This window comes from Eurosta solidaginis, chromosome 5 (genome assembly GCF_040869045.1).
Source record: "Eurosta solidaginis isolate ZX-2024a chromosome 5, ASM4086904v1, whole genome shotgun sequence".
Taxonomy (NCBI): Eukaryota; Metazoa; Arthropoda; class Insecta; order Diptera; family Tephritidae; genus Eurosta; species Eurosta solidaginis.
This window is the reverse complement of record NC_090323.1, coordinates 52,255,000-52,267,880: the sequence shown is the minus strand read 5'-3', so window position 1 is coordinate 52,267,880 and position 12,881 is coordinate 52,255,000. Positions and strand designations below refer to the sequence as shown.

At 37.6% G+C, this 12,881-nt stretch overlaps 1 protein-coding gene across 1 annotated transcript in view; it reads right to left on the bottom strand.

Moving 5' to 3' along the window:
- The window catches only part of ms(2)34Fe (male sterile (2) 34Fe), a 79,351-nt gene extending 74,719 nt beyond the window's left edge, over positions 1–4,632 (bottom strand). Inside the window, exon 1 of the mRNA XM_067791891.1 lies at positions 4,591–4,632. Within this exon, the coding sequence (XP_067647992.1) occupies positions 4,591–4,632 (42 nt within the window). The remainder of the gene's footprint in view (positions 1–4,590) is intronic.
- Between the last annotated feature and the right edge of the window lie 8,249 nt (positions 4,633–12,881).

Sequence of the window (12,881 nt, the reverse complement as noted above, 5' to 3'; positions counted from 1 at the left end):
CGTCCGGGCCCGGCGATTTAAACTTAGAAAATGTTTTCACTGCCCATTCTATCTTGGTATCGGTCACCAAGCCCGGCACTACTAGCTGCGTGAACGAAGTGTGAGTGATGTCTGCTGGCTCTTCTAAACCGTCTCCCGATGGGAAATGTGTGTCGAGAAGCACCTCAAGGGATTCCTCACTATTACGTGACCATTCCCCGTTCTCTTTCTTTATTAGTCCCTGGACTATGTTTTCCCTTGCTAGGACTTTTTTCAACCGTGCTGTTTCGCTGGAGCACTCTACGTCCGTACAGAAACTTTTCCATGAGTTTCTCTTCGCCCTGGTAATTTCACGCTTGTAGATCCTCAGTAGATCCCTGTACTCGTCCCGATACGCTTCACTTTCCGCGGTCTTTGCGAGCTTAAACATTTCTTATACCTGTCCTTTTAGAAGACTCAGCTGGCGGTTTTGCTTTTCTTCTGAATCTTCCTAGAGGGCAAGCTTTGTTCCTTGCGTCCTTGTTAGGAATTCATTCGACTACTCCAGTTCCTCCACATTGGCAACCTGGATGCTGAAGCTGATATACGCATGGTAGGAGAAGAATGGTCTATAAAGAACCATCCAATCATACCTTGATATACCACGCTCGGAGCTCAATGTAATATCCATAACATTGCTGGGTGTTGGACCAATGTATGTAGGGACATTTCCCCTGTTGGCTATTTGCAAATTGGTTTGCAGGATGTAACAAAATAGAGATTCGCCTCTCTCGTTCCTATCTGCTCCTCCCCTCGCATTGTGGTCGGGGTCAGCCAGAACGGTGGGATGAATTGAGGAAACGGCGCTAGACTTTTATGTTAGTTCCGTATAAAGAGGAATGGCATGAGCGGAAACATGGCGAACTAAACAAACACCTCACGCAGATATTGAGTATACACGGCGGTTTCAAGCATGATTTACATAACCGTAGGAAAAGACAAGAAAGGAAGCGGAAGGAAAGGAAAGAAAAAGAAATAGATTTGTTATCGAAGTGTTATAAATTTGGTATCAATAAGAAAGGCCACCCATGAGTTACCTATTTTTCATCGGCAAGTTACCGGTTTGTTATCTAAAAGTTATTGAATTATTATCGAAAAGTTTTCGGTATACAATCAAAAATTAATAAATTTTTGATATAAATGTTACAGATCTGTTATCAAAAAGCTATCAGTCTGTAATCAAAAAGTTATCGACTTATTATTGAAAATTTATAAACCCATTATCAAAAAGTTATGGCCATTTTATCAAAAAGTTATCGAAATGTTATCGAGAACTATCAGAAAGATATCGATTCGTTATCGAGAAGTCATAAATGTGTTATGAAAAGTTAAAAAATAAATAAATGTAAGGCGCGATAACCTCCGAAGAGATCTAAGGCCGAGCTTCTCTTCCAATTTGCGTCGTGCTCCTCTTGATTTTCCCTACAAATTGGCCGGAAGGGACCTACATGTTTTATGCCGACTCCGAACGGCATCTGCAAGGCAGATGTGTTTTCACTGAGAGCTTTTCGTGGCATAAATTCACCCGGAGCGCTTGCCAAACACTGCCGAGGGGCGACCCCGCTTAGAAAAATTTTCTTCTAATTGAAAAACCTTATTTCTAAAATTTTGATGTTGCTTTGCCCGGGGTGTGAACCCAGGGCATACGGTGTGGTAGGCGGAGCACGCTACCATCACACCACTCATCCGCTTGTTATGAAACAAATACCGATAAAATTTCAATATGAAATCGATGAAACATCTGTTAACCATCGATGAGAAGTCGATAAAAACCATAAGAAGCCGTTGACTTGTCTATAAAAGCCGATAATAAACCAACAACCCGACGATAGTATTTCGCTATCGATAATTAGCCGATAATAAAACAAAAACTTGTCGGCTCGGTTGTTGCTCGAAACTACTTGTTTCTGGCAAAGATACCTCTGTTGAAGCCTGGCTTAACTTCAACATCTGGGCGAGCTTTAGCTAACTTACTTATGCCTTTTTTCTGCAGAGAGATCTTGCGCTTGTATTTTGTGGATGGAGCGTCGACTATCTTGCACATTAAACGTGAGCGCTCTCGATGAATGTTGTTCAAGGTTAGTCTGTAGTACGAATTTTGCCGATAAAGCCGCCTGTAAGTGCCTTCCATTATACTTCTTCTGCTGGTTGGTGATGAGCTCAATATCGGAAGTCGATTTACTGCTTGTGCAAAAATTAATAAAAAGTCCAAAACAGCGTTGATGTGCATCTCACCAAGTAAGTAACGAAATTGTAAGAATACAAAACAAGCGCTGGGTATGCCTAGGTACGAACGTACTTACATATTGTATGTACATATGTATATGTTTGTACGTATGTTTATGTGTAACTGTATCTTACATAATCTAACATTACATTTAATTGTTGCAAATATTTGAGTGACGAAAGAATTTCATTTCACTAACGCCAAGTTGTCCAAGGAAGGAGTCATCTCACATTGGATACAGTTATTTACTCGCCCATACTCCGCCCACTCACCGCACTACAAAAATTTGAGATCAACTCATCAGCATCTACAGAACAACAACACATTTGTTGGGTGTAAATGAAGGGGAGTTGTCTAAGTGCACACTCAAACGTTCATATCCTTATGGTATTTATGTTGCATTTATATAAATTGATATAAGATACTGTGCTGTTGATATCAGTTTTATATTAAGATATTTGTGAGCTCCAGCTTCTTAAGATTTTGTATTATAATTTTCTACTTTTCTTGTATTTTCTAAAATTTTTTTCTTTATTCTGATTTCATCTGATTCTTCTTATTTCCGGCATTAAAACTACTACATACATAGCATAAGTATACAATAAATACCGTTAAGCTATGATATTGGTGGAAATTAGAAATTCTCATTAAAATAAGTGGCGTCAGAAATGTTGTTGTTTACTGTTCTTCTAATAGAGCTCCTTATTTACACCCACTGCGTTGGTTGTGGAGCACCACGACTCGTCTTACTTACAAGCTTTTGTCACTCATTTCCGGTTAAAATGAATTTGTAATTTTTTTCTTACTTATTCGTATCTAGAAGAATGTGTGTGTGTATTTGCCTGTCAAGCGTGTCTGTTCCAAACATAACTTTTTTTCCTTCCTTGCTTTGTGTGTCCTTTGATTATTTTGTACACCAGGGAAATGAACTTACTCTTCTTATTGGTGATGCTAAGATGCTTTGAGTCATTTACAAAACTTTCTTAAATTTGATAAGACTTATCTGATTTTTTTAAAATAATTTCTAATCGATTTGAGTCCAGATCGTGTAAGCGTATTTCCAGTTATAATAAATGCATTGGTTCAAGCTTACTCGAACTGACTGATTCAAAACGTTTATTCATTTGACTGAATTCGAGAAAGCCGGCACAGGACTAATATATATTCAAACTAATTAGTATAGGCGGGTATCCCATACATGATTTCCTGTAAGTCTTTTGAGAAAATGTTTTCCAAAGGTAAAGGTTCGAAGAAAGTGCTACTTATTTTTGGAAGTTCCACATTTTACGAAACCTTCAACGTATAAACGACTTTATTTTTTTCTACATCTTCTGGCAAGCTTTCCAGGGGATCAGCTAAACATAAGCGTGTCGGATATTTGGAGGTAGTGTCTATTATAAGCAGTCATAAGCTCGAACATAATACTATTCGAAGTAAGCTCGAACTCAAGAATTTGTTCTAACAAAAATTTCCGTTCGTAATGCCGCTTTTAGTAACCGATGGCTCGCCGTACATCGATTTCACCAAACACCAGTTGCTTGGAAATCGATCAACCGACTCGTAATCTGCGCATCGCCGACTCACCAATCTTATCCACCGACACCCACCAAACCCTCAATTCGTAATCTATACGATTCGGCGGTTATCAAATCCACCAACCACCGGTTACTTGGTAATCGATCCACCTATTCGTCATCACTGCTTCACCAATCCCATTCACCGAAATTTTAATTCTTCCTTTATATAAATGGACAAAAATCAGCGAAAAATGTGTCCTTATACAAAGACATCCCAGCAGCATTTTTTGATCATAAAATAATCAAATATCATACCCCAAGATGATTAAGAACGTTCAAATTTAAAAGTATTTTCTATTCGAAAATTAATGTATCGTCGGGAGAAAAATGCACCATAAATGTGATTATTCTTGAATAATCATTTTTGATTCACTTTTCGAAACACTTTTTATTCATGGTTGATATCATTGTAAAATTGAACTTTAATTGTTTTAGAGCAATATTTTACTGCTTTTCACGGTCATTTTTTGATCATATTCGTGAACACATTTCAATCGTTTTGGTTGAGATTTTTGAATCATTTTGGAATACGATTATCATGATTTATTCTTCATATCTCATACAAAATAAGATACTACATGATAATTATATTTCATCAGGGGAAGAAGGCATGCGGAAGTGAGCTATTTGAACCAAAGGTAATTCGCAAATAAACTTGACTGATTTACATCTGCGACTACAACATCAGTTATGATCGTCAATATCTTAAAAAACGATACGGTACGGGATGTTGAAGCCGTATTCAGGTATGTCAAGAGTTGCACTTACCTGGGGTTCAAATAGCTCACAAACTTTGTGTTGTCCAACCATTATGAATTTTCTTGGCAGCCGAAGGTGGAGAAATGATTGGGGACATCTTCGGTTACGAGCAGCATTTGCATTATATTGTCTTGAAGAATATCTTAATAATAAAATTTTTATATATGTATGTATGTAATATTTTTTCTAACTTCATGATTGAAAAAATGTGTGTATGTGAAAAAAAATAAGATTTTTAATGAAAAGTAAAATTTTAATAAGTATAAAATTTATTATTCAGTCAACAAAGATAGTCGGAAAAGATTCAGAAAGCTGATTGAAAAATGATTAAAAATTTTTGATCACCTAAAGTAAACACATTTGATTCAAATATGATTCCAAAATGTGATTGAAAAACTATATTCGGTTTTTGATAATCAAAAGTATTCATATTTGATTATTCTTTTTGTTGATTTTTATGAAATATTAAAATCTAATCAATAAAGGACTTCAAAAATGATTCCAAAAAGTGATCGAAAAATGATTTGCAGTTTTTGATCATCAAAAGTATTCATATTTGATTATTTCTTTTGTTCACTACTGATATGTAGGGAAATACAAAATTGAACCACCTAAATGCTGAGTGGGATATTCTTGCAGAACTTTGATATAGAAATATTTATGAGAAATAAAAATGTAAAGGTGAAACTTGTGTTCGCAGGGTAAATAAATTTTGAACGTCACATGAGAAAATGGCCCGTAGAGTAGTTAAGTATTTCTTTATTTGTTTTCACACATGCCATAAAAGGGCTAATGTTTTTAAGTTTTCCGTAATTTATGCTTACTGAATTAAAAACATATTGTAGGCGATTGTGAACTTATTATTAGCAACCCCCTAATTTATACTTTGGAGTAACGCCTCTCTTATCATCCGTGAAATGCTAAGTAATGCGGACATCCCTTATAAATTCAATGCTAAGCATTTAATCGCATTCATGCAGTAATATTTACAAAAAATCTCTTAAAATAGTAAAAAATACCTTTTTTTGAATTTCATAATTAAATATTAAAAATTATATATCCTTCATAAATTGTTGCAAAGAACTATTAAATGAAACGTGCTGTGAGTTCGGTGTGAAAGCATTTACAGTTTAATTAAATTATTTAAGTACATTACAACAAAAACACAGTTGTTATTATAACTGTGAGCGAGGTAAAAATGCGTAAATGCAAATAAATGCTCACAGACGAATTGAATGGAGCTTAAAAAGGTAAACTACCTTCCATTTCCACTTCCGGTTCCCATCCCCAAGTAAGCGTACGGCAACATGTGTGCGGCGAGTAGTAAAATCTTTGATGACTTTTAAAAACTATCCAAGCTGACGTATTTTTTTGTTGTAATATTCGTACTCGCATTTGATTTTGTGAAATTGGCTTAGAATTATGGCAGTTTTTGACGATAGTAAAAAGCTAAAAATTTATGATATTTTGAGCCAAAAAATAGAAAAGTAAAATGTATAGCAACAAAAACAAAATAAAACATTAAAACAATTACAGCAAATGTGTTGCGTAAAAAACAACAAATAAGGAAGTTTTAGTTTATGTAAAACCGAATTTCATATACTCGGTTGTTGCGGCTAATAATAGACCTGCAGAAAATTCAGCTAGCTCAGAACTAACCTAGAGTTAGAGCATTTCCCCCCTTCGTTCTAGCCACAATGCCGGTGGATGGTTGGCGCAAGGGTGCTCAAATGGCAGACGAGGCGATATATGTGTACACAGATGATTCCAAAGTAGTGAAAGGAGTAGGGTCTGCGGTATACTGTGTTGATTCGGAGATAAACATATCCTACAAGCTGCCAGACCACCGTAGCGTTTTCCAAGCGGAAGTATTAGCCGTAACCAAAGCAGTAGAAACACTGGAAGAGAATAGCTTAAACTGCAGCCGCGCTAACTTTTAGCCAAGCCAAGTAGAAATTAAGATAATAATCTCGCATAGCATAGCATCTAAAAGTGTGTTACATTAGATAAGCAATCCCTGAAAGAATCGGCATGGAGAAAAGCATACATCTATATTGTGTCCCAGGGCATAGAGGAATAGATGGGAATGAGAAAGCGGATGAACTAATTAAAAGGGGCGCATCCCTTGTAGCCTGCTCCGTAGACGTCCCAATTAGATTGGGCAAGATTAGTTGACGGCGAGAGGTGCACATGATCGACCAAGCGGGAAAGGCATGGGTCCAAGCTCGGGGCTGTAAAGTGTCCAAAATTATGTGTAGGTCTTACAACCTTAATTAAAAAAGTTGCTTCTGTCACTAAAAAGAGAGAACTGTAGACGCATGGTGAGTATACCGACTGAGCAATGCCTTCTGGCGTCACATGCCTTTAAATTAGGCTTGGTCAGTGATAGCAGATGTAGGATGTGCGGGTTGGTGGAGGAAAGGATAGAGTACATTTTGTGCTCGTGCCCTGCGCTTGCCAGGCTAAGACTCCCGCTATTAGGAGTGATACAGCTGCCAGATCTAGAAGCAGCAAGTGGCTTAAGCCCTAGAGAGCTTCCAATATTTGCCACTTTATAACATAGTTTTTTATAGGGTTTTTCAGTTTGGTCGTTAAATAAACTTCTGGTATCACTACGGACTCATTTAGTCTATGTGAAGTGCTCATGGAGCAGCCAGTTCAAACTAACCCAACTTAACTAGTTCCAGCTCAGTACACAATTGATGCGTCCAACTTTTACGCGTTGATTTAATTTGGGTGACATTACGTTACGCTTTGATCTCAATCCAGCTCCAAGATTCCTTTATTTCGTGTAGTTCTCAATGGGATTAATTTTGAGATCTGCTTGTGGAAGAGCTATTATATATGATTGATACTTCTAGATAATAATCACTTTTTGACCGGTACAGAGAGAGGTGGGAAATGGTTAGCGTTACGACTGTGTCATGGAAACATAATTTTACTAAAGGAAGATCAATTACAGATTTAAAAAAAGGGAGTTATCCCTTCCTTCAATGCGAAGAGGAACTTCCTCATAATTTTTGTATCGCTAAAACTATAAGAACCGTTTTCACTTATCTATAGTGATCGAACTATTTCTTATCCCTAGGAAACCTTCGATATCTCCATGCCAACAGAAGCACCGACTGTAAGACTGAGGACAGAGTGCCTGATAAAGGCAAAGCTAGACATGAAGCTATATTTCTTTTTCATATATTTCACAAGCTCTACACTCTTCCCTAAGAAATAAAATTCATAGCTGTCGTCTCTCTATATATTATAACCGCTATAACTTTGAGATCGGATCGTAGAGTTCTGGAACTATTCAAGAAATCTTGCCGAAAGCTTTTGAAACTATTGCGCGACCTTCCAAGATATTTACGAAACTTTATTGGAATCATTTTAGGTTAATATTGGGACTTTCTCCGGACAATTTTAGGTACATCATGTGACCCTTTCAGGATTCGTGTTGTTGTTGTTTTATTAACAATAAAGACACTCCCCTAAAGTTATGGGGAGTGCTATCGATGTTGATGGTCTTTTACCGGATAAAGATCCGGTAGGTTCCGGTAACAAGCACCATTAAGGTACTAGCCCGACCATCTCGGGTTCGAATTATATGACCACATGAGCTCCATAAAGAACCTGTGGACGCCAGAGCATCGCCGGATGAATATGTGTATGATACATTTATATTTGTAGGTGAGGTTGGCAATTGGATTGCGAAAGCTCTGCAGGTATAAATCTTTGTATTGCGCTTATCAATCCCTTGATTCCATTATGCAATTATTCGGAACTGTTTTTAGAAAATTTTGGAACTATTTCAGGAATGTCTGTTTACGGATCAATTAGAACTTATTTTTGGATAGTTTCTGGACTGGCTTCGAGATCATTTCGAGACTATTTGGGGATATAATTTCGTAACAAAAGTTATTCGGAATAGTTTTTGTTTATTTACGGAATAATTTGGGATTATTTGGGGATGTTTTCGGAATCAGGTCGAGCCAATTTACGGCTTTAAGCCGATTTGTAGTGTGATCCTCTTCCATTTTCGAAGGGCTTACCGGACAGTATGACACTGTCGATGGGCAACCCGTTTACAGAAAAAACAACTATAGAATTATTACGTTCGTTGCCCCATCATTTCAGTCGAGAACTTTTGATTAGCGAGGCCAGTTCACTATCTCTACAACTCGGCGATCTCCTCATTTTCTGATTACGTCAGGTGATTTCGGTAGTTTCTCTTAATTTTTCTCTCCATCCCTTTTCCTTATATCTGTTTAGGAATAAATTTGTGGCTATTTTCGGGATCAATTCAAGACGAGTTTGGTATATTTTCCTGATAGAATGGGAACTACTTATGAATTGTGTCGAGTCTACCTTCAGATGATTTCGGGATTTCTCCCGACTGAAGCATATTTCATTTTACTTCCACTGAAGTATATTTACGTATTGTTTTTAGGTTCAATGCAGAGCTATTTCGAGCTGATTTCAACATTCTTACACGACCATTTTGTGACAATTTGGAAACCATTTCGGTATCGTTTTCGGAAACAGTTCGACCCTATATATGGCGGCGCCCGTGGTGTGGTGGTAGCGTGCTCCGTCTACTACTCCGAAGATCCTGGGTTCAAATCCTAGGCAAAGAAACGTCAAAATTTAGAAACAAGTTATTTCGATTAGGAGAAAGGTTTTCTAATTTTCTAAACGGCAGTAATTTGGCTTACACTCCGAGTGTATTTCTGCCATAAAAAGCTTCTTAGTGAAAACTCATCTGCAGATGTCGTTTGGATTCTGCGTAAAATTGTAGGTCCCGTTCCACCAATTTGTAAGAAAAATTAAAAGGAGCACGACGCAAATTGGAAGAGAAACTCGGCCTAAATTGAGTTTTGTATCTATACAAATATCCTCATGCCGTTACAAACCAAAATATAATATATTGAAAAGTTGCAATACCCTGCGCGCTACTGGCACAGCCGAGTATATATGCTGGTAAACCAACAATTCTATGCCATTAAATTCAATGTAGTAGTACAATTTCACACATTGAAGTCAACGTTCTCCCAAAAAAGCCAACACCAAAATGAATGTCATACGAATTTCGTTGGCACGTCAATCATTCAATGAGTTAGTCATTTAGTCAAACAGCCAATGAGTCAATCAGTCGATAAGTGAGTTAACATGTTTTCCGGTGCAACAACTCCATCACTAAAACACACACGCACATACACATCCCCAAAACGTTAGTATTATTTTCATTGCGCGCACATGCGGTGCAAGGCAACAACAATATAAACGCTTTAATTTAGTTGTTTTTGTTGTGATTATTTGATTTTCATTTATGGCTCAAATTTTTATGGTTTCAATGCGTTTTTATGGTGTCGCTGGTTTTTTGGGCAAACCTCATAAAAACGTGTTGTGCATGTGCGGCCACATTCATAAATAAAAGTGTATGACGATGTGTGCATATGAAAATCTTGCATAGGGGTGTGTTTGTGTGTGTGTTTTGTTATGAAATGCACAGACAATTTATCAGCGCCGGTAAATGGTATTGACAGTGGCGACAACTGTCAGCAACGGGCTGTGAAATATGTAGAAAAATGCCGAAAACTCTTTAAATTACGGTGGGATGGCGGTAGATGTGTGTAAAAGGTGTGCGGAAAAGGATGTAGACAACCGCAAGTGCAAAAGTTGTGATAAAAAATAGGTAAGAACGTCTGAGTTCGAGTGTTATCGAATATTATATACCCAGTTGTTGATTGAAACAAAAAACGACTTTATTTTCATAATACTCATCCTTAGACAATTAGTTTTTCTTGTTAAAAAAGCAAATTATCTAATGATATTATGGGTCCAATACCCCAATGAGGAACCACAAAAACCAAAACCAAAAACTTCAACAAAGCTAAATTGGGCTGTATGGCAGTGCTGTCTCTTAGAAATAAGATCGTCGACAGACCTCAATCCACCACGAGCGAATAAGGCAGGACCAACATACGTACTACTAAGCGGAGAAGATCAGCCTGTGGGATAACGATTTAATGTTGTTGTTGTTGTAGCGATAAGAACATTCCCCAAAGGCCTTGGGGAGTGTTATCGATGGTGATGGTCCTTTGCCGGATGCAGATCCGGTACGTTCCGGTACCAAGCCCGACCATCTCGGGAATGATTTGTTATGACCACATTCGACCTTCTAGGCCATCCCGCCATCCCACCCCCTACATCCATGAGTAGTTCGGGGTCGCCAGAACATCGGCTGTTAATGAAACAGGATTTGCCTCGGATAGGTGGGGTTGGTACTTAGGTTTTTAATCCAAACGAAAAAAGGATCCTTTGGTTTTGTATGTCTTTAAATAAGCACAACTCGGTATAAAAACCACAAAAAAGCAAAACAGGTTATAAGCTTACAAGCTTAACACAATTGCTGTAGTATACTTGCAGGCGCTTTGACGCAATTTCAGTCAAAAAGCCATTAAAAATTTTGAATTGAAATTGTTTTCTTAGTTTTGTTAGTGTAAGTGATACTTAAATTTGAAAAACTGCTCACATGCATACCAAGCTAACCTGTACACATATGACGCAGCACAAGTTGTTGGTTCGCAAGTGAAAGAGAGAGGGAAAATTCGAGAATGGCAGCAATGGAAGTTGTCTTACAAATCGTCGCAAGCAGTAAAATTTTAATAGTTTACAACGTTTGAAGCAATTTTATTATTTATTGCTACAGCAGTACCAATGCACGTAGAAACTACCACCAACGCCATCCATGAGCATCAACGCCTGTAAGTATGCAGCATCAACGTTTATGTCGTTGCAACTCTGTCATGCTCTTCAACTATAAGGATATGTGCTGTTAGTTAGTAGCTGGTTGAGGTAATTAGTTTTAGCCAATTCACCAATGTAAGCGGTCATAAAATGTTACATCACTCACACACACACACACACGCACACAAACACCAACATGAGCTTTCGTAGTTTTATAACTCTGTTCCCCTTTTTCTGCAAAATCAGACAATTTTCCTGCGTACGTGCCATATCTGCAAAAGTGGTAATTTCAAGAGCGTGAAAAGCTTGTAAGTGTATACAAAAGCACACACACACCCACACCCACACATACACATATGCAAAGCAATAAAAGTATTTATCAGTTTAAGTTTGATTTTTGCATAAAGTAGATAAAAGTCGGGATTTGTTTAGAATTTTTATTACCCAAAAGTCGTAAAAAATTCGTAAATGCCATTTTCTCGTTTGATTTGCGCATTTACATATGAAAACTACTTAAAAAAAAAAGACAAGAGCAACAACAAACTATGCTTCAAACCAATCTTCTGTTTTGATCGAGTGTGTTTTGTATTTTAGTGCTTTTAGTATGATTGCAAATGCTTGACGAATATTGTTTGTTTTATTATAATAAATGTAATAAATTTAGTAAAAGCGATAAAATTTAAATCAAGTATTTGCAAGTTATTCCCTTTTATCAGTGGATTTGAATTGGAAATTGTTTTATATGTTTTCATAAGCTCTTAAAGGCATTTCGAAATTATTTCGATAGCTATAAAATTAATGCAAATTCAATTTTCGGTACTGCGAGGCCAAAACGAACTCATGTCAGATAAAGGGCTTTATGAAAAAAGTTCAACCATCCCTGCTTCTGGCCAATCGACGATAATAGGGAGCAAACAGGGAGGTAAAGTCTTGCTGCACCTGCCTCACGCAGTGGTGGCCTCACCTTTCTCTGTCTATTGATACGGGTGTCGGTAGAAATACTCTCTTGGCCCGAGCGTCTTCGTCCATTTGCATAACAGACCTAGACAGCGAAGCCTTTATTTATCGCACTATCTTCATATCTGCATGAAGCACATACAGCGCATCATTTAACCTCTTTTGTAACTCGCCGTCGACATCGAGGACAGAGCCATAAATCTTCCCGAGAGCTGTTGTCTAACGTTAGAAGGCCATCTTGCGACACCGTTCACGATACTGCGCCACATATGAGGGCAGATATGATGAGCGACTTGTACAACATGATTTTCGTTTTAAATTGTCTACTCTGTCCAAAGTATTATTTGTTGGAAAGGGTGATATTTCGCTGAATTTCTGGGATGACTTTGTTGTTTGTGTAAAAAATAAGTCCCTTTCTACTTTGAAACTAAAGCTGCTACCAGTGACGTCATTGCCAAAATGCAAATGCGCTGACTCATTGCTTGAGGACGGTAGGTACATTCACCATTAAACCCGTCTTTTCCGCTTCTTCTTCCAGTTTGGAGTAATCCGAATTTACTACGCTGGTGATCAGGCCAATGACTTCAATGTCGCCAATGTAT